Raw genomic sequence first — 22,808 nt, forward strand, 5'->3', positions numbered from 1 at the left:
GATTTCGATGCCTTTTAGATCAAACCATCACTAGCCAGAGAAGTACTTAAATTTTAAATAAAAGTTATTATTAAAACCAAAAATCCGTCTCTGTTTTGTACACATCAGGGAAGAAAGCAAACACCTGTTCTCGGTAATTTTATTCCAAGTTTGTGTGAACATTTTGTTCAGCTTATTTTTCCTCCCATATTCCCTTCTCTCCCCATCTCTTCAAACTAGCCACCTTTGACGTTGCGTTAACATAACTGATCTCTGGGTGGAAAAATTACATTCCATCACTGATGTCTCTAGCCTGAAGCAGGGTGAGTGACACACCTGTGTACCAGACCTACTGCGATGTTTAGCATGGATAATAAATGAGTGGATGTGATTTGCTCAAGGAATGTGTACAATTACAGGCAAATACTGTAAACCACTCAAAAGCCTTTCCACCGGGACAGATCCTCCTGTCTTTACTCAGATGAAGTTCCCACCACTTTCCTGTCTAAACACAACCTTATTTGCAGTGTAGGTTTATTGTAGGCAGTCGGAAGGGAGAGGGGAAGGGGAGAGGTGTTGCTAGTGCTGTTGTGCTGAGAAGCTGGTCTCGAGTGGAGACAAAGAGTGGAATGACCCCTGGTGGTTTGGCTGGGAATTACTGGCCTTCAGTTTAACACCAAACCGCACTTCCACCGACATCCCACAGCTGGTCGGCTGTGCTGGAGCAGCGCATGCATCGGCAAAGCCGCACTTTCGCGTCTCTGTCTCCCAGACTTTGGTTTGCTTGATTGGGAGTGGTATTTTTAGCAGCTAAACGTAAAGATGCATGAATTTCTTCTGATTTACAGCGCATCATTTTGGAGGAGAAAATGACGCTACTGCCTCCTTTAAATGCCTCCCTCCTTCAGGAAGGTGGTCCAGGTGTGTGGATAGAGAGTGTGGGCAGGAAGAGGCACAGAGAATTTACTGATTCCTGTCTACCCTGCTGTTAATGGTGGTGCCAGGTATGGCCTGTGACAGCCTACTCAGTTTTCAGCTAGAAGCACTTCAGTACGCCTCCCAAGCTGCATTTCGGTTTATCTCCTTGTGTCGTCTCTGGTAACTTCTACATCAGTCCATGGCTGCCTCACCAGCCCGGAGCTTGACCTCCCACCGCTGGCTGCTAGGCTGCCTGCAGCCAGGTGTCTGAACCCCCCCTGCAACCAAAACGTGAGTGTGAACCAGCCTTGCAGCTCCAGGTACATTATGCCCCGCTGTTTTCCCCACAGCATCCCAGGAGATGCGGGTACAGAGCACTCCATCACCAGCAACGCGGTGTCGGGAGATGGCGGTGTCTCCCCGCTGACGGCTGCCCCGCAGCGCGGCGTATCCACCAGCAGCCAGAGAAAACACGGCTACAGCAGCACAAGCCACAGCCACAGCAAGCGTTAGTCTTGTTCTCCCTTGAAATACACTCAGCTGTGTGTTTGTACAACCCACGCTTGATAAGCTGGCCCTGGAGGAGAAACTTGTTGGCCGGAGGCTGGGGAGCAGCAGTGGGACCAGTCTGTGGCACCCGCTGAGCTGGAGTGATCAGTCTGTGCTTTGTCAGGCAAGGGAGCATTGCTCCCTCTTCTCCAGCCTTCAGGGCGCCTGTCCACCCTGCTACCACTGCCTGAGGGATGGGGACAAGGGCTGGCTGCTGGGCCACAGGCTCCCTGCTCCTTACAGTTACCAGCCAGTTGGGTCAGGACCTACACAGGCCCAAAACCAGTCTGAAATGACTTCTGCTGAGCTCTGTGCTGTGACATCAGTCTCCCCAGGGTATCAGACCAATGCAGAGAACCGTGGAAACTCCCTTCAACTGGTGAGCTGAAGACAGCAATTGCTCTGCTACAGAGCTCAGAGAAATGAGAAGCTGGTGCAAGGCAGGTGAGCACATGAGCAGTACCTCCTGTCTTCTGCAGCAGGCAAAATGCAGCTGGTCATAAACGATAGACCCTTGAGCAGCAGAAGTTTCACATTCACATGCAAAACTTCCCATAGTTCAGGTATTGAGAATCACAGTTACAGTAATCGCAGCAATATCTGCTTGGGATCAGCCTATATGAAAAAAGGGGAAATGCGGACAGATGGTGTAATGTAAATATTCATAGGCTTCACTATTCTAGGCAAGGACAATCACATAGCTGTTCACCTGTCACCCATTATGGTTCATCTCTGCTACCAGGGGCTGAGTGACAGGAGAAGTAATTCATGTTTTTTTCTGGGGGGTGTTCAATGTGAGGCAGAAAGGGAGGTTGTCATTCTCCATCTCAAAAGCAGCTCATAGCTAGAGGAGACAATGGCTTTCAAGCAGCACAGCAGTTCAGGAATAGCTCAAACACCGAGTGCTGCTGCAATAACCACTATACAGATCTCAGGCCCTGATCTGTACCAGCCCTCAGCCCTGTCCTAGCTCTGCTCCGTGCTTCTCCTACCCCAGTTACATCCCAAAGCTCATTGTGCGCCTGATTCAATTTGGCAGTGAGGAGGGGCTATGCCTCCCAACCTCTTCTTCTCCCTTAGTGTCTCTCCTCCATTAGCTGGTCCCATGTCACATGTCCTCCCCTGCACCACCCCAGGGACTCCCAGGGTGAAGCCGGTACAGTCCCTCTAGTTTATCTTTGTTTTAACAACAACAACAACAAAAAAGGTTTCTGCAAAGGTCTTTCCTTCCTTCCTGGTGTTATTTTCCTAACACCTGGAAGGAAATCTATCTCTGGATATGTCTATTTTATCAGTCCCTTTTCTCTCCCCAGACTTTTAAGGACTCTTCCACATGTAGTCCAAATCACCTTTGAGAAAGATAACTGGCATTTTCTGACCAACATTAATAGCATGTCAATCTGGGACTACTAGTCTGTCCAGAAAGTGAATGCGTGCATTAGTCAGTGCTTCCATTAGTGTGTTTTTGGTGCCTGAGATGGTGAAGCATTTCACAAAATCTTGTGCTGGAGCACTATGTTATTAAGATCAGTTCTACTTCCAAAATGAAAAGCTATAATCTGCTTGCCATTGTGTGACAGTGACTTGTGTCAGTGTCTGAACAGTGGTGAGGTCAAAGGATCTAGGGACCTGCAAAACATTCATACAAAACTCGTACGGATGTCTTCCACTGAGGCAGATGTTGAAAAGTTTGTTACATGCTACAAATACAAATTCTTTTGCATGTTTCAGAACATTTAGATTTCTGCTATTACCAATAAGTTTCATTCAGTTCCAAGAATAAAACAGGCAATGGAAAAACATGGCAAAACCTATGAATTTTTTTAAAGGAACCCTGGAAGGATTGCCATTGCAACACTGCAGCCCACATTGGTTTGCTGTTCTTTCCACCAGTTTTACCAAAATACTGAGTAGTAGAAAAGACTGAGAAGCCACTATAGCTAGAAACCTTTGGAGAAGAGGGGCGTTCGGTAGTACCCTATTTTTCAGGAAACAATATTATCCCATCTTTCCTCAACCCAACATATGCTCTTGATCAATTGAACTGAAGTATGCTGAAAGTTGTAATAGCACTGGCAAAGCCTTTTGGAGACCATCAGCTACTGTGAATAATGCTATACTAAGCCTACTATTTAAACGGCCGAGGTCTGGGGGATCTGAGGGTGTCAGATACTTACAAGATTGGCCCACCAGCTCCATTTCATTTGCTTCTCCTAGAATGAATCAATACAAAGAAAATTTGTGAACTCAAACAGGCATCCAAAAGAAGACAGAGACACAGCTTACTTAACCGCTTAGTTACTTGACTGACACAGCTGCCCAGAGAGAGCCCTGGCGGGAACACATAGCCACCCCGGTGCTGGGCTGCCAGCTGTGCCCTGCTCTTATGCCAGTATGGGACAGCAGCAGGGAGCACTCCTGCCAGAGGTGTGCCTGGGGAGAGGAACTCCTCCACGTAGTGACAGAGCTGCAGTGAGGGGGGAGCAGGTTGAGGAGTATCAGGGAGTGCTGGAGTATCAGACTGCTGGAGCTGCACCCTACCTTCCCTGAGACAGGCCCCACAGGCAGACAGGACACATATGCAGCATTCTCTGTCCTCCCTCCACTTGGATGAACACAGTGACTTAAGGAATAGGGGGCAATGGTGACAGGTTCCCGCCCAGTGCAGCAGGTGCACCTCCTCTGTGACTACCCCAGCCTTCCCTGGTGCCCTTGCACAATAGCTATGAGGGTCTGCAAGTGGAACTGAACAATAACAGGGATGATGGTTCATCTAGCTTGGAGGTGTCACCAAGGTTAAGCCAGCCTACGTCCTGTGTCAAAACTACTTCCATAAAGAAAAAGAGACGGGTTGCTGTCATAGCAGACTCCCTTCGGAAGGGAACAGAAGGCCAAATACGCAGACCAGATCCACTTCTTAGTGGAGTCTGCTGCCTCCCTGGGGCCTGGGTTAAAGATGTGAAGAGGAAGTTCCTACTTTGGTAAAGCCTTCAGATTATTTCTATCATTGATTTTTCAGGTAGGCAGTGATGAAGTTGCAACAAGAAATCCGAGGGCAATCAAGAGAGACATCAGGACCTTGGGACAACTAGTTAAGGAATCAGAGGCACAAGCAGTGCACTCCTCTGTCCTTTCAGTTGCAGGGAATGGTGAGGAAAGAAACAGGAAGAGCCAGCAGATCAGTACCTGGCTCTGAGCCTGGTGTCACTGGCTGAATTTTGGGGTTTTTGATCATGGATCCGTTTACATGATAGCAGGCCTGTTGGCAACAGAAGGGATACACCTGTCTCAAAGGGGGAAAAGGATCTTTCCACGGGAGTTAGCAGGGCTCATTGAAAGAGCTTTAAACTAGATTTGAGGGGCAAAAGGAATAATACCAGGTTCACTAGAGGTGAGCCTGGGGGCAGCTTGCAAAAGTTTGAGGGATGGTGTGAGAGCGAGGGCCTTCGGTCTACTGACTTAGTGGAACTAGGGGATGGAGGTCCATGGAGCAGCAAAGACACAAGGGTTACTGATGTGTTAGAAACCACAGAAGCACCTAAGAAAGATCATGTAGGAGTTAGGGCTGGGCTTCCCCCCCAAAAAAGGTTGTGTATCAGTAGCCCAGCTGAAGTGCATCTACACCAATGCACACAGCATGGACAATAAAGAGGAGGAGCTGGAAGCCATTGCACATCAGGAAAACCATGACATAGTTGCCATCATGGAAATATGGTGGGATGATTTACACAACTGAAGTGCTACAGTGGATGGCTATAAACTCTTCAGAAGGGACAGGCAAGGAAGGGGAGGAGGCGGGTTATTCCTGCGCGTCAGGGAGTGTTTTGATTGTCTAGAGCTTAATGATGGTGGTGATAAGGTTGAGTGTTTATGGCTAAGAATCAGGGGGAAGTCACCATCCCTGGAGGTATTTAAAAGATGTGTAGATGTGGCACTTAGGGATATGGTTTAGTGATGAACTTGGCAGTGCTAGGTTAACAGTTGGACTCTATGATCTTAAAGGTATTTTGCAGCCTGTATGAACCTATGGTTGTATGATTGTATGATTAAGTTTGCTGACAATTTGTTTTGCACAAAGCATGGGAATGCTGGTTCTTTTTTTTTTTTAAGCTAGGGGGAGTGCAGGAACATTTTGTAGATAGTAGAATTGCCCACTCTCAATATGCTATGACCTCAGTAGAAAGGAAACTCATTCAGTGAAAAAACTGTTTTTTCTCCTGGCTTCTTTGAAAATCCAGTCCTGGCTCCAGAGCTCTCATGGAATGTCTCCTGGGAATATGACTATGGCCAACTCTTGCCTTGCTAAGCACAGGGTGATAAAGTCACAGAGATCCCAATCTGCCCCTTTATCTCTGCCTGTTCTAACACGCTGAGAGCTGGAAAAGCCCCACACGCTGCAGCACAAACTCTCTGGACCACACTCCTGCCATCTCCGAAGGCTCTTTCTGTTACTTCTGTGAGCAACAATAGGTCTGGTCTGGTTTGCAGATAAATTATGCGACTCGTCTGAGACATAAATTTGGCTTACAGCAGAAGCATTTTCCTGGCTGAGAGGTGTACTGTAACAACAAATGTACTTATTGGATTGTCTACCATCACTGAAGTCATCATCTTACAGCTGAGGCCAAATGTTACGGTGCACATGTCTCCTCTCATCTCTCAAGCAAATCACAAGACTGCTTACACAACTCTGAGAAAACTTCACTGCAGATAGCATGCTATGGAGCTGACACTTTGGTAATGTTACACATGTGTGATCTCAGTTTATTGGATGACAGTCAGCTTTAGAGATAGCAATTCCAGGAAGTTTTCTCAAGTAACTCTCTCAGACACTCGCTACTTCTCAGTAAATGGGCCGTGCAGCATACTCTTCTCTTCAAACAGCCTCCAAAACATTATTGCCACATCCTAGGGAGATGCCTGACTAGTCCCAAAGGTGGGCTAATTCCAAGGCAAAATGTTTTTTTAATCCTTTAACCCCTAAACTTTAACCACTGTGAAAAGGTTATCCCTTGGTACCCCTCAGACTTTGTAAGGGGCATCATCAGACAGCTGGAATTCTGTCTAAATCCCTGGATCCGATGTTGTCTATTAACTGGAGGCAGCTAGCACACACATCAATAGAAAGACATGGTTAGCATTGTTTTTAAAAGGAAAACAATAATCCTAAAATAGTGGAAGTTCTTGATTACAGTTAAGTAGGAGAAAGATAATTTTTAATGCACAATAGTTACAAAATGGAGTAAAAAGTGTGTTAGGGATTAGCAACAAAATAAATGATAAGAATACTGTATGAACGGAGATACTCCATCAGCAAGGGGCAAGAAAGAGCGAAATATCTAAATGTTGTTTTAGCTGCCCCAGGCATCTTTGCTGAATGCACAGCTATGCACTACACAGTGTAGAAGATAATTTGCTTCAGGAAAGGTGGGAGTAGGAAGAAGCGGCCAGGAAAAATACAGTGTCCATTTCCAGGAATGACTACCCTTTTTCAACATGCCATGTCCAATTGATCGAAGTAGTCAATAATTAGCTACTTTACTTTCCGTATTTTCCACAATTCCTCCTCCCCTTTAATATTGTGTGGGCAATACCACATAAAATCGAGAGAACAAATAAATAACAGAAAGAGATATGTTTTCGAAACATTATACCTGACCTGTAATTTTGACTGCCAAGTGAAGTTTTGCGGGAAGGAGCATGACAAGTTTCAGAAAAATTTAGGGTTAGGTGATGAATATTAATACCATCAATTCCATCAGTGCAAGTAGGAAGTTACACAAGTAGCCAGCTTGCTTTCTTAAACCAGTAGCCGCTGCAAGACTAGAAGAAATTTGTTCAAGATGGGTCACGACCTCTTCATCTTTACTGAAAGTTTTTCCTTTTTCCTTGAAATACCTGCTGCTGGTCCCTGTCAGAGACAGGCTAGACCTGATGGACAGTAGGTCTAATTAGATCTGATATGGCTTTTCACAAATCACATGGCACCTACCTAACTTCTGCTGAATAACTTTGGAAGAAAGACCCAAATGACTTCCACTTGTGAAAGCATCCAGAGAGCCCCAAAACAGGAAAATCCCCAAGGTGGGACAAGCTTTGAACATCTGGGCCACAGCACACTGCAAGGAGCTGCTGAGGGAGTGCAGCTCTCAACATTGCTGCAATGGGTTCTAAGCCACTGAACTGGCCTTTCACTCATCTCATTGCTAGGCTTTGTCCCTTATTAGAGACAGTTTTCTCAATGGACAATTGTTGTAATGATTTCTGTGTTTTGAAGAGCAGTAACAGAAGGAGTCTTTTGCAGGCAAGATCAGTTTATCTGAAGAAATGGCTGCAAGCAGGCAAAACGAGCGGCTGTTCCCACAGCTATTGGTTTGGGACTGCCGATAGTGCTATAAGCATCTGCTTACGTCTTAGAAAACAAGGCAGTCTTCTTTTCTTTGGGCAGCCTTATTACACTGAAAAAGCCAAACATACATGACTGAATGTGGCTTTTTGAAACCAAGCATTGATGTTACAGAGCAGTAAACTGCTGTGAAAGGGGAGATGTGTGCTCAGCCATGGAAAGGTAAGCTGGATCATGAGAAAAGCTCTGCATTGGGTAGCAATCTGCACGCTGAAAACCACTGAGGGACTCTGGATTAAGTACAGACGTGGAGAAACAGGCTTATCAGCAAGGATCACATTACAGAGCCTGCATGCTCTGTTACTCAGTTTGCTGTTTTTAACAAAGGAAATATCAACACATTTATTTAGTTCCTGATTGTTCTAATAAATCCCAACAGCATGACAAAAGTTCCGGCTTCTATTCATTGCATGGTCCTGAAATCCACAATGGTAAAACCTCTGAAAACATTGCCTCTCCATATAAAAAAGCATCATGGAGATTGTCAATTTACCACTGTGAGAGTCAAAAATTAAGTTTAATAACAAAAAACCCCTTACAGTTACAAGGCTATGAGTATAATGTGATGATTTATCATGAATTTTTTTTTCTGGTAATACGTCTCAATATTGAAATCAATGGTTACCAGAGATAAAGAGGTTCTGCCCCTTTTAATTCAGAAATATGTCAAAACAATGTCCACTTTTTTACACACCTCATCCTCTTAAAGCCATTTAAAAGGAGCTGTTACAGGGCCCAATGGCTGCTTTCTATAGCCAGATGTTTCGTTCTGTGCTGTTACTGTATCACCACAGAGATCACTGCTATGGCATCACTGCAGAGGTCACTATTGCAGAATCTTCAGAGCAGAGACAAGATTCCTTTATTAATGCCAGCAGGCAGTTTGAGTGTCAAGTGTCTGTAGCTTTGCATGCTTGAATGCAGGAGCTGCTGGCTCTGAGATCTACAGGTGAAAGAAAAGATATTTAAGCTCAGGACTACCACTGCAGTTGCAAGGAAGACTGAAATTCAGCCGACAAGCAGCTGAAGGAAGTAAAGGACCACATGTTATCCAGGTGTTTTCCAGCATAAAGCCACAGAGTGGAGCCTGATGGTGGTTCAGCAGGAGTAGGGACAAGAAATGGCTACCAACTGAAGATATATATTCTACCTAACTCTATAAAAGCGGTCAAATTACTAGATAGAAATTGAGTATCTCCTTCAGTGATTCCTCTTAAAAAACATGTTTTCAGTGTCAACCTACACCAATCTTTACACATGGAGCAGAATAAAACCGTTCGACAAAGATAAAAGAAGTCACATGGGGCCTTGGCCAGAGAAGAAGAGGTACTGGATTTAGCAACAGGTAAGGGCAGAGAGATGAGGTTAGTGTGGGACATGTGATTCATATCCTGCCATGCTGTACCACCGTAAATCACTTAGTGCCTCAGTTACCTATGTGTTAGAACAAAACAACGGTGCTTTTCCAGTCAGCAGGGAAGAAGCAAACTGTGTCTCTCTCCCTAAAGTTCTCTCCCTAGGCTTGCTTAGTAGTAGAGCACCAAATCTCTTGGTGGGGACCTCCATGGTGGGCTTCAGCTTGTTGGGAAAATGGAGGATTTCCTTGTTAGGGCAAGTTAAGACAAAAGCAAAGAAAAGAAAGGAAAAATTCTGTTGTTAAATACAAACCACTAAGCTTCTACCTGCCTACTCTCCTTTTTTTTTCTGTGGGATTTGTGAAAATAGCCATGCTGAGACCCAGCAGTAAGTAAATGTGCCAGGAGAGGTCTAGATTTGCCCTGGTCAGGCCTCTGTGAACATGGTGTTGGCTGATGATGTATTTCAGAGTGTGGAAACAAGTGACGTGTTAGAGGCAAACAATGGATTTCTCTTGTAGGGTTACATCCAGGGTGCAGTGTGTTCAGCCCAGCTGCAAGTGAGGTAGGAGCTGGCTTGGGAAACCACATATAAACCATAGCCTGGCAAGCATTACTTGCCGAAGGGACTCTGCTGTTACCCACTTTAACGGAAATGACTGAATCTTCCTGATTTTTTGCTAAGAGGTGCACACCTGGCCACTGAATTTACAAATAAGATTAGGAGATTAAGAAACTTTTTGTCAAGAAGAAACTCATCAAACTGGAGGTTCCCATCACCTACACCACTGCCCAGGACGGGAGAGGTTTCTATCTTTTGAAGGAAGGATCTCAAGCAGTGTGGACACTTCTCACTTGCGGCAGTAATGCTGTTTAACACTGTGGACTTGGGTAACAAAATGGATAGCAGTGCACATGGAGCTGGGAACTGCACGGCTGAATTCCAGAAAAAATGTGACAGTCCACTGGTGCACACTGCCCCCACTTCTGTGGCAACAGTGGAGGCCAGCCTTCAAAATGAAGAGGGCATCAGCAGCTGTGACCCAGGAGCCCAGCAAGAAGAGACCAGTGTCTTTCAGCTTCCAGCTCTTTGCAGTGGGACCACCATCATGAAAGGGACCAGCAGCACTTCTGCGGTGGACCAGTAGCAGGAAAGGGATTTGCCTGAGCAGCACAAGGGGCCTGTAGCAGCGGTACCCACCTGCCAGCGGGTTTCCTTTACTCCATCCTCACTGCCACGTTCCTGGGGGCCGGCTTTTTCCCTACATGTGCCCCAGTGCCGTGGCAGCCAGCAGCAAGGGGGGAGGCCACTGCCATACATTATTTATGGTGAATTTGGGCTTATTATTGCATGGCATTCCAGCACACAGGCTCCACAGCATCTCGTGGGGAGACTGCTGTGTGATGAATAGACTGAGAAAGGCCAGGCAAACAGTATTATTATAACACTACATAAATATGTTTTTTTTTCATTTAACATTAAAGCACCTGATTTCCTTTAACATTGTAAACATGTCACTTTATTAGGTCAGGGAGAGCTGATGAATTTAAAGTCATTTTCAGCAAACAAATAGCAGCCTTTCTGTGTTTTAAATGGAAGTGAAAGAAAGAAATTTTTATCATGAAAACATATGGAGGAATGAAAGGGACAGGAGAAAGCTGTCACCTGCTCTGAAGTTTCCTATAGAGAGGGGAAGAGCTGCCCAGGTGATATTGGTGGAAAACAGTTAGAAAATGGGGAATACACAGGATATAACCTCCTTGAAACAGTTGGCACTGTCTCTATGTTTTGTAGCTAATAAATTTAGCTTTCAGGAGGAAATTCAAATAAGCTGCATTTACCGGTTTTTAAGAATGAAAATGAATGCATTAATTATGTACAATGTTGCCATCTGCTAAACGAGGCAATTTTGGCCAGGGCTTGGCAATTTCTTGCCGGACGTGAAGTTTAAAACCAAGGCTTTTCAACCGTAAAATTACTGCCTTGTAAAAGGACAGATAAATGTCTAAGCAAGCGCCTCATTACTGTCAAAGCAATGATTTGTTGTTTCATTTTACTGTTGTGTTTTCCTGGTTATTAGAGTGAAGGTTGAGTCAGCCTTTCCATTATAAATAAACTGCTTTTAAGGAACTGCAGTTTAACTAAAGAAGAAAATTCACTGTGAGCATTTAGGTAAAATAAAAACACTAGCAAGTGCTTGGATACCCTGAACAGTTCTTGGCTTCTTGAGGGCCAAAATTAGGGGTTGGGTTTTTTTCCTCTCTGAATAGGTTCCTCCCAGCTTGGACCCCTGTTTCACTCAGAACCAGCTTAGTCTAAGGAGGGTGTAAAAAAAGCTCAGAGATATTTAGTAAAGCACTGGCAGCTGCAGTTCTTGCTCCCTGGGAGCTAACCCCAGGGTTGGGGTATTGCCCTTTCCCACTGGCATGGTGGCAAGCAAAGTTGTGGTGTGCAAGGAGAGGGGTCAGGTAAGTGGGGTGAGTGCCCAGCTTGAGAAGGGACCTGGGCAGGTTCAGCTCTTTCCTTTCTCGACTGGCTATGGGGGCCAGGTAGCTACACAGCCTCTGTTGTGGCCACCAGGCAGTTCAATATTGAATATGTTCTTCATTTCTTCTTCCCATCCCTTATCTTTCATTTCCTTCCCACCCCCCCTGATTTCAGAAGCATTCCTCTTCACTATAAGACCTCACTAGGACCTTTTTGAGTCAGAAAGCTAGAAACCAAGATCCTAATCCACACAAACTGAAAGCAAAGAACAGGAGTTTGATATGCCAGCGGAGAGCCACAGTCACCAGATTCCTGTTTTGCTGGGTAATCTGGTGGGCTCCTGATTCACCGTTTCTCTAAACAGGACTAGCTATGTTCCATTCACTGACGATGGTGTGCGTAGTCCCAAAACATAGTTTGGTTTCAATGAGTCAACAATTTCTAATAGTTTCCAAATAGTTTCAGTTGCTTTTTGTCATGATGAAAAAGTGTGTGCTTCCTGGTAGGGCACAGTAGGTTGTATAGTAGCATAGGAAACATGAATCACTTTATGTTTCTTGCTCCTCTGCAGCAATTCATTCCCCCAGACAGTGAGAGCACAGCAGAAAAATCAAGTCCAATTAACCTCCATTCTCAGCCTGACTCCTTGATGAGATATAGTTCACTTAAATCCTGTCCTTCATGCTCCTCTGCTCTCTTGCTTCTTGTTTATTGCAGTACATATGTGAATTTCTAGTAACTTATGTTTAGATGTATGTTTGATGACCAATTCATTTGGCAAATTTGAGAAATGGTGCTTTGTGCAGCAAAGGATTTTCTTTGCTAGTCCTCTTAAAAATCAATTCGTGAAACTTTCTGGTGTTTTCTCCCTTTTTCCCTTCCCAAACAGAAAAAAAAAAACAAACAAACCCAAACCTTCTTGATTTTGTTATTAGTGGTTTCAAGTCAAGAGATTCAGTTTCTGAAAAACGAAGCCTTGACATTTGTAGAGAAACTAACATGCAAAAACAGACTATTGAGATGTTTTGACTTTCTCAGCATTCTTCCTGCTGCCTGGGCTTTTGGCGACTGAAACAATTCCCCCAAATTTATAAACATTTGCAAAATGTTTCTGAATCCATTATTTGTTTGGAAAAAAATAATGGATCAAAGAAGTCAACCCTAAACATGCATCCCCCTAGAGATAATATATTGGCAACCAACAGAAGAGATACATAAATCCATTCTGAATTTCTGCTTGGTTTTCCTTGGGGATTTTCTATAGGTAATAGATAATGAGAAGAGGTTATTTTTGCACCCAAATGAGGAAGAGTTATTTCTCCACCCGTAAATGCTCTCAGGTTAGTATTGTTCAGTTCAGCACTGTGAATTGTCATGTGCTATAACCCAGACAAAAGCTTTTAAGATAAAAGCCCCCAATATCTCATTTTTATTCTGATGTGACAAGGGAAAAGTTCTGAAATCTCCCGCAGTTTTAATGGAGAGGAAAATAATTTTCTGACTACCTTTTATCTCAGTCTCCTGAAATGGTACTAAGTGGTTCCTCTTCTCTACAGTCACATCCAAACCCAGCTGGGAGACACAGTGTTAAAACTACTGTTTACTATGGGTCTGTTTGCTCAGTAGATGAGCCTTCTTTATATTTTGTCCACTCTATTTTTGAAATATTTTCCTTTTCGTTCCTAAAATTGAAGTAGCGACAGGTGTACATACAGAACATATATTTGTAACAGACATTCTTTCAACTACTGGGGAAAAAAAGCCCCACTATTTACAAGCTGTCTCTTGTGGCTGAAGCACTGTGGTTACCAAGGCTCTGCCACTCGCTACGTTCCCAAGATCCTGCTATCACACTCAAGTGGGCTGATAGTCCTGCAGTCCCACTTTTGCCTCAAAGCCTGTGCAAGCAGACTGTGGGTGGTCTGATGCCTTCAAACCAAGGTCAGCACCTCACTAAGACATGAAGCCCTGCTCCCAAAGACATTTACAAAGTTTCATGAGGCTGAGTCTCAGCTGGAGTGGCTGCTTGCCCTTCAGTAGCCCAGTTTCTTTCCTAACATCCCATGTCCATATTAGCATAACATTAGTGAGTAAATTGGTAAGGGAATTTAAACAAATACATTATGTGTCTAGACCATCAAATTAGTTTGTTCTGTTTTTTGCCCCACGGACACCACAACAAAGGTGTTATTGCTCAGGCTGCACCTGGGGCAAGGCACCTAATGTCTGGGGCAAGGCACCTCATGTTCTTGGTGAGGAAAGCTCAGTGGAGACCAGAGGGAGGTTCCCTCTAGATGCTGCACCCTGCAAACTGTACGCAGGTCAACCAGACCACACGGGCACAGGGTTGCTCCAGGCACGAACCACAGAGGCAGTGTGGACATACTTAAAAAGAGTCCAAGGTCACACTCAGTTCCTGCTAGAGACATTGTGTACAGAGGGTTTCAACCACAAACCAAGCATCTTACAACATCATATAGTGCAGAAAATGACATTTCCAAGTGTATTTATTGAGAAATAGTAAAGATGTACATAATTTTACAAGCTTTTCATTTTAATTTACATTTTCTTAAATTATGTAGGCCCTAATAAACTATAATCTGCTAATACATGACAGAGACCCTTGGCTTCAATTATATCTCCAAAATGCTGCTATTGCTGGGATTTTGGCTCTTGTCACTTCAGCTCCTCTTCAGAGATACTAAATACCATATTCATTTAGAGCATATGCCTGGTGTCAATCCTGTAAAGCAGAGATGACTTTTGAACCGAAACCCTAGATATGGATACAACCTCACAGCCAAGACTAGTCTTCCTATCATGGGTCAAGTCCATGTTCTCCATAAACTGCAATTCCAACTGGCTGCAGGATTTCATCTGCCCCAAGACGAAGTGTGCTTGTATACAGGATTTTGATTTGGCCTCGTCTCCCTTGTCAGTGCTTGCACTGGAACATACTCTGCGTCTGCTTTAGATGCAGCCACGGCTGCTCACACCGGAGTCTAATGAAAACAGATCTGGGAGCTAACTGCCACCTATATCTTTGTGCACAATCTCCACAGGCATGAAAAAATAAGCATAATTTTTAGGTTTTCCTGTCCTCTTTTACTGATATACTGAACTGCACAGAGTTATATCTATTTAAGATACTATCTTGTGACTGCAATCACACAGTATTTGTATTCTGCTAGCTGACTACTCAAATGCCTAATGAACGTTCAAGTTCTGTACTGACAGAACTGCTAGAGTACCAGCAAAAGGCATTAAATTCTCTACTTCTTTTGCCCAAAACACTTGAAAACATGACATTGTGCTCAATTCTGGTTGTTGAGAGGCTGAAGGGAAGGCAGTTTCTGGTTAACATGCTGTTGATTGAAAATGCACTCAGTGTCAAAAGACCAGCCTTCAGTTTAATCTACTTAGGCCCATCTGGAACAGTCTGGCGTGACTGTGTCTCTGCCTTGGTTATTTTCTCCTCTGTATTGTTCATGCAGGAAAATGTATTGCAGTAATTTTTTCTCTACAAGGCAGGCATGTTACACACTTTTATTTAAAGATATGTATCAATTTTTGTTTAGCAAGACAGTATTTGTGCTCTGAAATTTTGTTTTAGAATTTTAGTATTGCGAAGGCTTTTGAGTTCCATTCTTGAATTTTCTTTGGATGTACGTTTTCTTGGATTATTTATTTTTATAATTAACTTCTGCTATGGCAGCACACAGAATCCAAGTTAAAATCAGAACTCTGTCATGTTCTGTAAAACTTCCCTCCTTTTGCCTCCATCTCCTCTCCAGAAGTCCAGTATATTGATTGAGCCATACCTGCCACAGAGAGCTAAGCACAACTCCAATGAAGGCACTGCAAACCTTTACAAGAACCAACAGTTGTTGCTGGGCTATTCTTTGTTCTTACATTTGATTAGGAAAAGAACACTGAAAAGCTGAACAAATAACTTGAGAAATAATATTGCTTCATGCATTTAAATAACACTATGACTTGTCCAAAAACCAACAAAAAAAGAAAAATAAGCTAGTTCACCATACCAATTTTTTTGGTTTAAGGCTTTTACATTGAGACTTCTATGCAATGTTATGATGCTGGAACTTGAGAGGGCCTTGTTTGAACTTTTTTTCCTATTCCAGTAGAAACACTTTTTTCCTCACCTGAAAAACTACCAAAAGCTGGTACTACAGCTTTTTCTGAAAAACTTACTTCCAAGGCAAATTTGACTAGACAGGTACTGTAAATATAAAGAAGGTATGCGCAATTTTTACTTTTTGGACACACAAATCTACCACCCAAATAGCTACTGTATAATGAATTCGTATGTGGCAAGTCTCATGTGATGGCTTTAAACTGCCTAGTGATAACAAGTTACCATTAGTTTGTTGTGTGATGACTTGTATACCCAGTTCCAACACAGCAAAGAAATACCATTTTAATGAATTTATAGAGGAGTTTTGCCTTGGACTTTTAGTGGCTCCAGGCTTTCACCTACCAACTAACCTTCATATAACCTACAAGGTTTAAATCAACAAAATTATGAATTGGTACTAGACATATGGTGGCTTCACAGCACAGAGAGGGAAGATCTTGACCTCAGTGCTGGCTACTGTGCTTGTGTAGGCATCCTGGAGTTTACACTTAACATCTTCTCTTGCACATACCTCTTCATGCAGTCAGAGCACAGGTAACCTCAGGTGTCTCCACGTACAGTGTTAAAAATCAAAAAGCAGTTTCCATCTTCTGTCATGAGAGACGAACCACTTGCTGTTGTTCAGAGTGCTCAAAGCTGCACGTGGAGCACTAGGGTCCCTGTGTGCAATACGAACCTTACTCATTTTCCAAAGCTGAAAGGCAGCATGTTCAAAACTTGCAAGGTAATTATTACTGTATGGACCGTAATTTTTAATAGAAGTGATGAAAATTAAGGTAATATATTTCTCAACATTTCTTCATAAAAATTCCCTGCTTATCCTCTCTTCAGATGCTACTGAAATTTTTGATTCAGAAACATTTAGGGTTGTTCCTGTGTAATAACTATTGTGCAATCAAAAATGGGTGAAAGAAAATCATGTTGACCCAAACCAGAAGACACATAAATGTGGAACAGAATGGAAGAGCTACCAAAACACTGTTCTATTTACTGAAGTGGACTGTGTTCCTGAAATGGCCAACATCATCATGCCAGCAATTTCAGCAGCTTGTGTTGATCCTGAATATGCTAAATGTAGCATCATTTGTGCATCTGTCTGGTGAGAGATTCTTCAGTAATTTTTCATTCCTACCAAACTTGTGTTTTATTCCCCATCTGGGCTAAACTCCACATTTTCACCTTCCAGTAATGCCACCTGCACACTTTGTCTGCTGGGTGGAAATTTGTTATTTTAAACACAGCAGACGCACTCACTGTATGGCTTTCAGTGGACTAAGCAATTCATGAATATGGCTCTTAGTTCTCTTGTCAGAGAGTCAAGAAATGATGCTGAAGGTGTTAAACACTTTTTTTAGCTTTCAGGGTAGCGGTCCCCGGTATCAACCTCCCAACATACTCTTAACTTTCCTCAAACAATCAGTGGAATTATTCAGAATCCAAATAAAAACACAAACTTTCCTTTTATTGTTTTTTCTTACTGCAACAAATACTTAAATGCTTTGGTGCAGCCCTGCTCTTTGATTTCTTTGAATTTCAAATTTGGTCATGTCAAAAATTATCACAAAGGTTTTTTTGTTTATCTACATACTTCTTAACCAAAATTACATTATAACACACGAATACAGTCTTCTCTTTAAGGCACAACACATCATTATGCACATTCTGTTTGCCAAACTTATAAAAGAGACATTATATAACCCTCTCCCTCCCCTGCCCCCCCAAAAAAGAAAGAAAAATTGCATCCACTTCCAAAATCAGCTGCTAATAAAGTCACAGTAAATTATTTTCATCAATAATTTACACAAATTACAGGTCTAGACAGGATTGTCATTATACAGTCTGAGTGCATTCCAATTCAAGATTTTCTGGGTTAGGTAGGCTAAAGTCTGGTTCAAACCTCAGTGCTGAGAATATATCCCATTTTGAGGAATGTTGTTGAACACCACCTTGTTGGCTGGAAAATGCATGTTGGTGCTTTGCCAGTTCGAGTCCTTTGTTCTCTCCTGTCAGGGCTCACTTGGTGTGTACCAGCAACCTCCACAGTTTTAATTCATTTAAAAATGTTGCATATATAAGACCATAGAGCTTCATTACGTAGCACTAATGTTTTAACTCCATTCAGCAATCTGAATTCTTCAATTTGGAATTTTTAATTCCAAATATTTCTTCCCTTCTTAAGACAATTCATATGTGTAAAGCCAGAGGCATTGAATCACACATAAAACTTCAGTGTACTTGAAATACATATATAAAAAAAAAAAAGGATCGCCAACTTTAGAACACAGTTACAAATACTCTAGTTCCAGTGCTTGATGGAGAGCCAAGAGGTCCGAATGACTGGATATCCTCCAGAAAGGCATGTTGTGCTGCATTTGTTAGAGGGGGGAAAAGGTCAGGAAAGATGAACACTGTGACACAGGGTGGTATGTGACACACGAGGCTAGTCAGACTACCACCACGTATTTTACACCTTTTACACCACTATGTTTCTGGATTGATTTTTGCTAGTAAAGTACTGACAAAAATCAGACCAAAATAGATCTGAGTTTAACAGTTCAACTGAAGCTAAAATAACTAGGTAGTCTTTCTTAATACTTCCTTTGGAAAGAGCCTGTTATTTAGTAAGGGCTACTTGCTTATTGTTAGCATGCAAACTCATACGAAGGAGCATTAACAGAAAATCCCTTTCTGCTCCACTTATTAGTTATTAGACATTGCAAAATACCAAATGATCATTTTAAGAGCTAGAAGACTTTCATTAAAAGAGGCTTCCCACACAACACTTTGAAACACATCTGAATTACATTTTTCTCCATCTAGGGGGGAAAAAAGATCTCTTTGGATAAGGAAATAACACATTTCTGGTTTATGGAAAAGATTATTTGTGTTGCAGAAAGCATCAGTATCTGTGAAAGATGCATATATATGCAATATTCTCCTTCAGCAATTCATCGGAATAGAAAAAAACCCATACTTTCATGTTGTGTTCAGATCTATTTGTAATGTTCTATATTCATTCAACTCTTGGAATTCTGTTTCCATCCATGCAATACAGCCAACGTTAAGAAAAAAGCATGCTGAACTGGAAAGTACACAATCCAACCACCTTTGTTTAGCACAAACTATAAAAGACCCATCACCAGCACTGTACCTATATTAAAGAACCATTTGGAATGAGCATTTTAGTTAGTATCATTTTGTTTTCACTCCAGCCACAACACTAAAAGGGCACTTAATTTTGGTACTCCTAGCACAATGATATTTTACATGACTTGTCCTGTGCACACATTGTGAGACAAAAATTTTCAATTTCTGCACACTTTCAGAGGTCACACTGGGAAGTATGGTGCAAATTACTAATCTGAGCTGTTTCTGAACATTGAAAACTTATCTGGTAAAATTCAGACTTGAATTATTATCATAAGAAAATTTAATTAAGGAAACAGTTCATTTTTAGAAACACAGATTTGATGCATGATCTCTATTTTGTGTTCATTTTCCTTTTGCAGGTATGTCTTTCTTGAAGCAAATTATATGTTCACCATATTCACTCCAGGAAACTATAGATCTTCATCTATGTTAGTAAAAAATTGCACAGTCTTTTGGATGTTTTTCCACACTCTCTGTAACACTTCTCTTTCACCATTTAAAGAAAACCACCACTCAACCATCGTGTCATAGCTCTTTCTAGCTCTTCTGTTTATCTTTTATTTGCTTGAAGCTAGTCAGACATTTTTTCTGCATTTCTCATTTATTTTTAAAATAATTTTGCATTGAAGCAAATGCTATAATCCAAATGGTTCAATTTACTCTAAGTTTTAATCTCATCATGCTCTTGTTGCCTTGCATCTGTGGACTGAAATTATTTGTCATTCTGCAATTGTGCAACACTGACAGAAATGCAAACAGAAAGGCTTGCATTAGTAGCTATGTATCACACCAACATTTCAGAAGACAGGTTACCTTTTTTGCTGCCTGTTCTTCTTCTACACCATCCCCAATTACAACATATACTACTTTTCTGCCAAACCTTTGCATTATTCGTTCAAAGCAACTTTCTTTTCCTGGAAGATAAATGAGATAAGAGTTCAGCGTGAAGTTACCTGATTAGCTGCATGTTCCTCATCTCGTCCATCTCCAATCACAACATAAGTTATGTTAGTGCCAAATCTGGACACTATACGTTCAAAACAGCTCTCTTTGCCTGAAAAACAATGCACTACTTATTCAAGCTATCAAGTGAGTAATGGTAAAGTCCTACAAAGGATTACTGCAGGGGTAAGACATTATTACTACTACTTTTTAGAATTTCCAAGCCTTGGGATTTAGAGCCAAAACTGGTAAGAAGTACTTAATTCCCTTAGTGATGCCAAGCTGTGCCAGGTAAAACTAAATCTCTTCCTCAACAGTTACAGGAAAGTCACTACAATAATTAGCAGCACTGCAAAAATGAATAGGTCAGTGAATGAATAATTGAGTTCAAATATTTCCCTATTATTGCAGTAATATTTTTTCAGGAAAAGCAGAAATTTTAATTCTAACGTATTTGCAACAATGAGTGATGTAGCAATGGAAAAACTATTCAAAGTACAATGGACAAGCAAAACAAATTTAGACAACAGGTTCCTGGGAGAACTTCATGAAGCATTTGGCTCTTTTTGAGAAATGTGGAAGCAAGCAGGCTAAGCCAGTAACAACAATAAACGGGATTGAAAGAGATCAAGCAAAATCAGACTGATCTTCTCATTGTACTGCAGGTTCAGTTTTAACAACAAATGCTTGTCCTATCCATCCTAAAACCGCCATAGTATGATGTTTCCACTGTTTACACAAGCGATATCCATTTTTAATTAAACATTTCCATTAGGAAGTTTCTCTTTGAAATGCCACCTACACATGCCCTATTGCAAAGAAATCACCACCTATTGTTATACTTCCCATCAATGCAGAGAACGATTATTTCTTTCCTCTCTGCAATAGCTTTTTACCTTGTTTGCTATTATGTCTATCCCCGCCCCAGGTTTTTAGTCTCTTCTTACAAGCTCATGATTTCTAGATCTCTGATTCTCACTGCTCTTTTGCTTTTTTTCAGCTGGTCACAAAAAAGGGCTTATGATTAGAAAAAGCATCGTGTCTATTAACTGTTGAGTGAGGACCAGATTTCAGTGCATGCAAGCAACAGCTGCAATTATAGTCCTGTGCTCAGCACAGTGCAGAGATCACTGACATGAAAAACAGAGAGAGATCTTGTACCCCAGATTTTGCTGTGCTCCTGACAGGGGTGTAACAGCAGCCACACTGTTCTCAGAAGGAATTCCTGGTGCAGAATTACTTCGACAGAGCCTCCAGAGACTGTGCTCCACTTCACCACCCCTTCTGTGCTGCTGGCACTATTTCTTAATGCTCCTTCCTTTGGTCCGAGTGCAATCTCAGTGACCGAATCCAACATGTACAGGCTGTACGACAGATGACATTCATTCCAGAGGCTGCTCAGTACCCTGTGGTATTTGGGATACTTCGTGCCTTGACTTAAGTTTTTAAAGTATTTGAGGCACTTCTGTCTAGAGGACAGCTACAGCTAATTAAAGGATGACCAAGGTAATAGTTTTTCCTGACACTCTTAGAATATGCATTGTTTTTTCACTTACAAAATTAGTTTAGGAAACCTATTGTAATGCTTTTGTCAATGAAGTGTCACACTTTGTGTTATATAAGGTGTCATAGTTATAGAAATGACTCATTCCTTAATTAAAAATTGGTGAATCATGAAATCTGCCAAAATAATCAGTCATTGTAGGCTGTCACATTCCACAGCAATAATAACTTTTCTTGGTTTACAAGAAAATTTTGGTTGCCTTTTCCAGAAAACACAGATTTCCAAACAGTAATACACAAGAGGTACACAGTTATCAACAGAACAGGGAAGTGCCCTTGTGGCATCCATCAACACAGCTTCTGTTGGTAACATTGCCATCACTGATGTACTACACTTCCAGAAAAAGATTGTGAAGTGGTAGCCTAGCTTACACAGAACTGAAGGTCAGAGCAGAGACTATTTTAACAGAAGTTCTGCTTAGATTTAATTCACACAACATTTTTCTTCATTATTTTCTGCACATTCCTTGTTTTCACCGTACTTAGGAGTTTCTGAGGCTTTTGATCAGTATGAGGACCTTATTCTTTCAGGCATCACTGAAAATGAGGTAAATTCAGAATTTATTGATATAAACACATCTGAACATATGCAATGCCTAAATCTCATAACTAACACTGCAAGTGTCAGGGAAGTTTCTTGGAATCCATCCATTACTGGAAAAAAAATATTGGTAATGCAATGTAGTCAGAATGGATGAAAGAATAAATTTCTTACCTATTTTGGTTGCACTGTAAATATTTTCAATAGGAAAAGCTCCTCCTAAGCTGTATAGTAGAACTTTTGCAAGTGCTGGGATAAGCTGGGTTGTTGTTACCAACACATTTACACAGTTACTCCTAAAATAAGAGAAATAGTTTAAGTTTAAATAGTTTAAACCATTACCCAAATGCTGATGAGGTGAACCAGCTGTGAGGAGCGTATTCAGGATTCCTCAACATTTACTTTCACTCACACAGCAGTGCTGCTCAGCACCATCACTTCCAGAAAAATGTACATAAAACTTTTGGCAAAGTCCTTTAAAGAAATACGCAGGATTTGTAGGAAATATTCTACACTGGTTTATAAAAAACAGGTCCTTGAAGACAAGTCAACTAAAATACAGACATTAAGTTTATCAGCTACCCCCCAAAATAGGCATTTGAATGCTTTGGAAGCATTGTTTTCATGCTGGCAATTAATTGGCAGTAGCTACCAGCCAAAGAAAAGAAAGAGGAGAACGCAAACCCATCATTTGTTACTCCTGTCTTGAGGGGGAATAAAAAGCCAATTCACATTTCTGCACAATGACATTACTTTCTTCA

At 41.8% G+C, this 22,808-nt stretch overlaps 1 protein-coding gene across 24 annotated transcripts in view; it reads right to left on the reverse strand.

The window, feature by feature from the left end:
- Nucleotides 1–22,808, reverse strand: part of EYA4 (EYA transcriptional coactivator and phosphatase 4) — a 221,513-nt gene that overhangs the window by 14,481 nt on the left and 184,224 nt on the right. For 19 of the 24 annotated variants that reach the window (XM_080388354.1, XM_080388353.1, XM_080388344.1 and 16 more), the window contains 3 exons: nt 22,222–22,343; nt 19,815–19,915; nt 1–18,217 (listed from right to left, as the gene is read on the reverse strand). The exon at nt 1–18,217 is cut by the window's left edge and continues 14,481 nt beyond it. In XM_080388354.1, coding sequence (XP_080244480.1) covers nt 18,137–18,217; nt 19,815–19,915; nt 22,222–22,343 — 304 coding nt within the window. In that variant the 3' untranslated portion in view covers nt 1–18,136. Of the gene's footprint in view, nt 18,218–19,814; nt 19,916–19,954; nt 20,056–22,221; nt 22,344–22,808 lie in introns of all 24 variants that reach the window. The other 5 variants (XM_080388349.1, XM_080388343.1, XM_080388341.1 and 2 more) reach the window with 1 other exon arrangement.

Source organism: Falco punctatus (assembly GCF_963210335.1).
Source record: "Falco punctatus genome assembly, chromosome: 5".
Lineage (NCBI taxonomy): Eukaryota > Metazoa > Chordata > Aves > Falconiformes > Falconidae > Falco > Falco punctatus.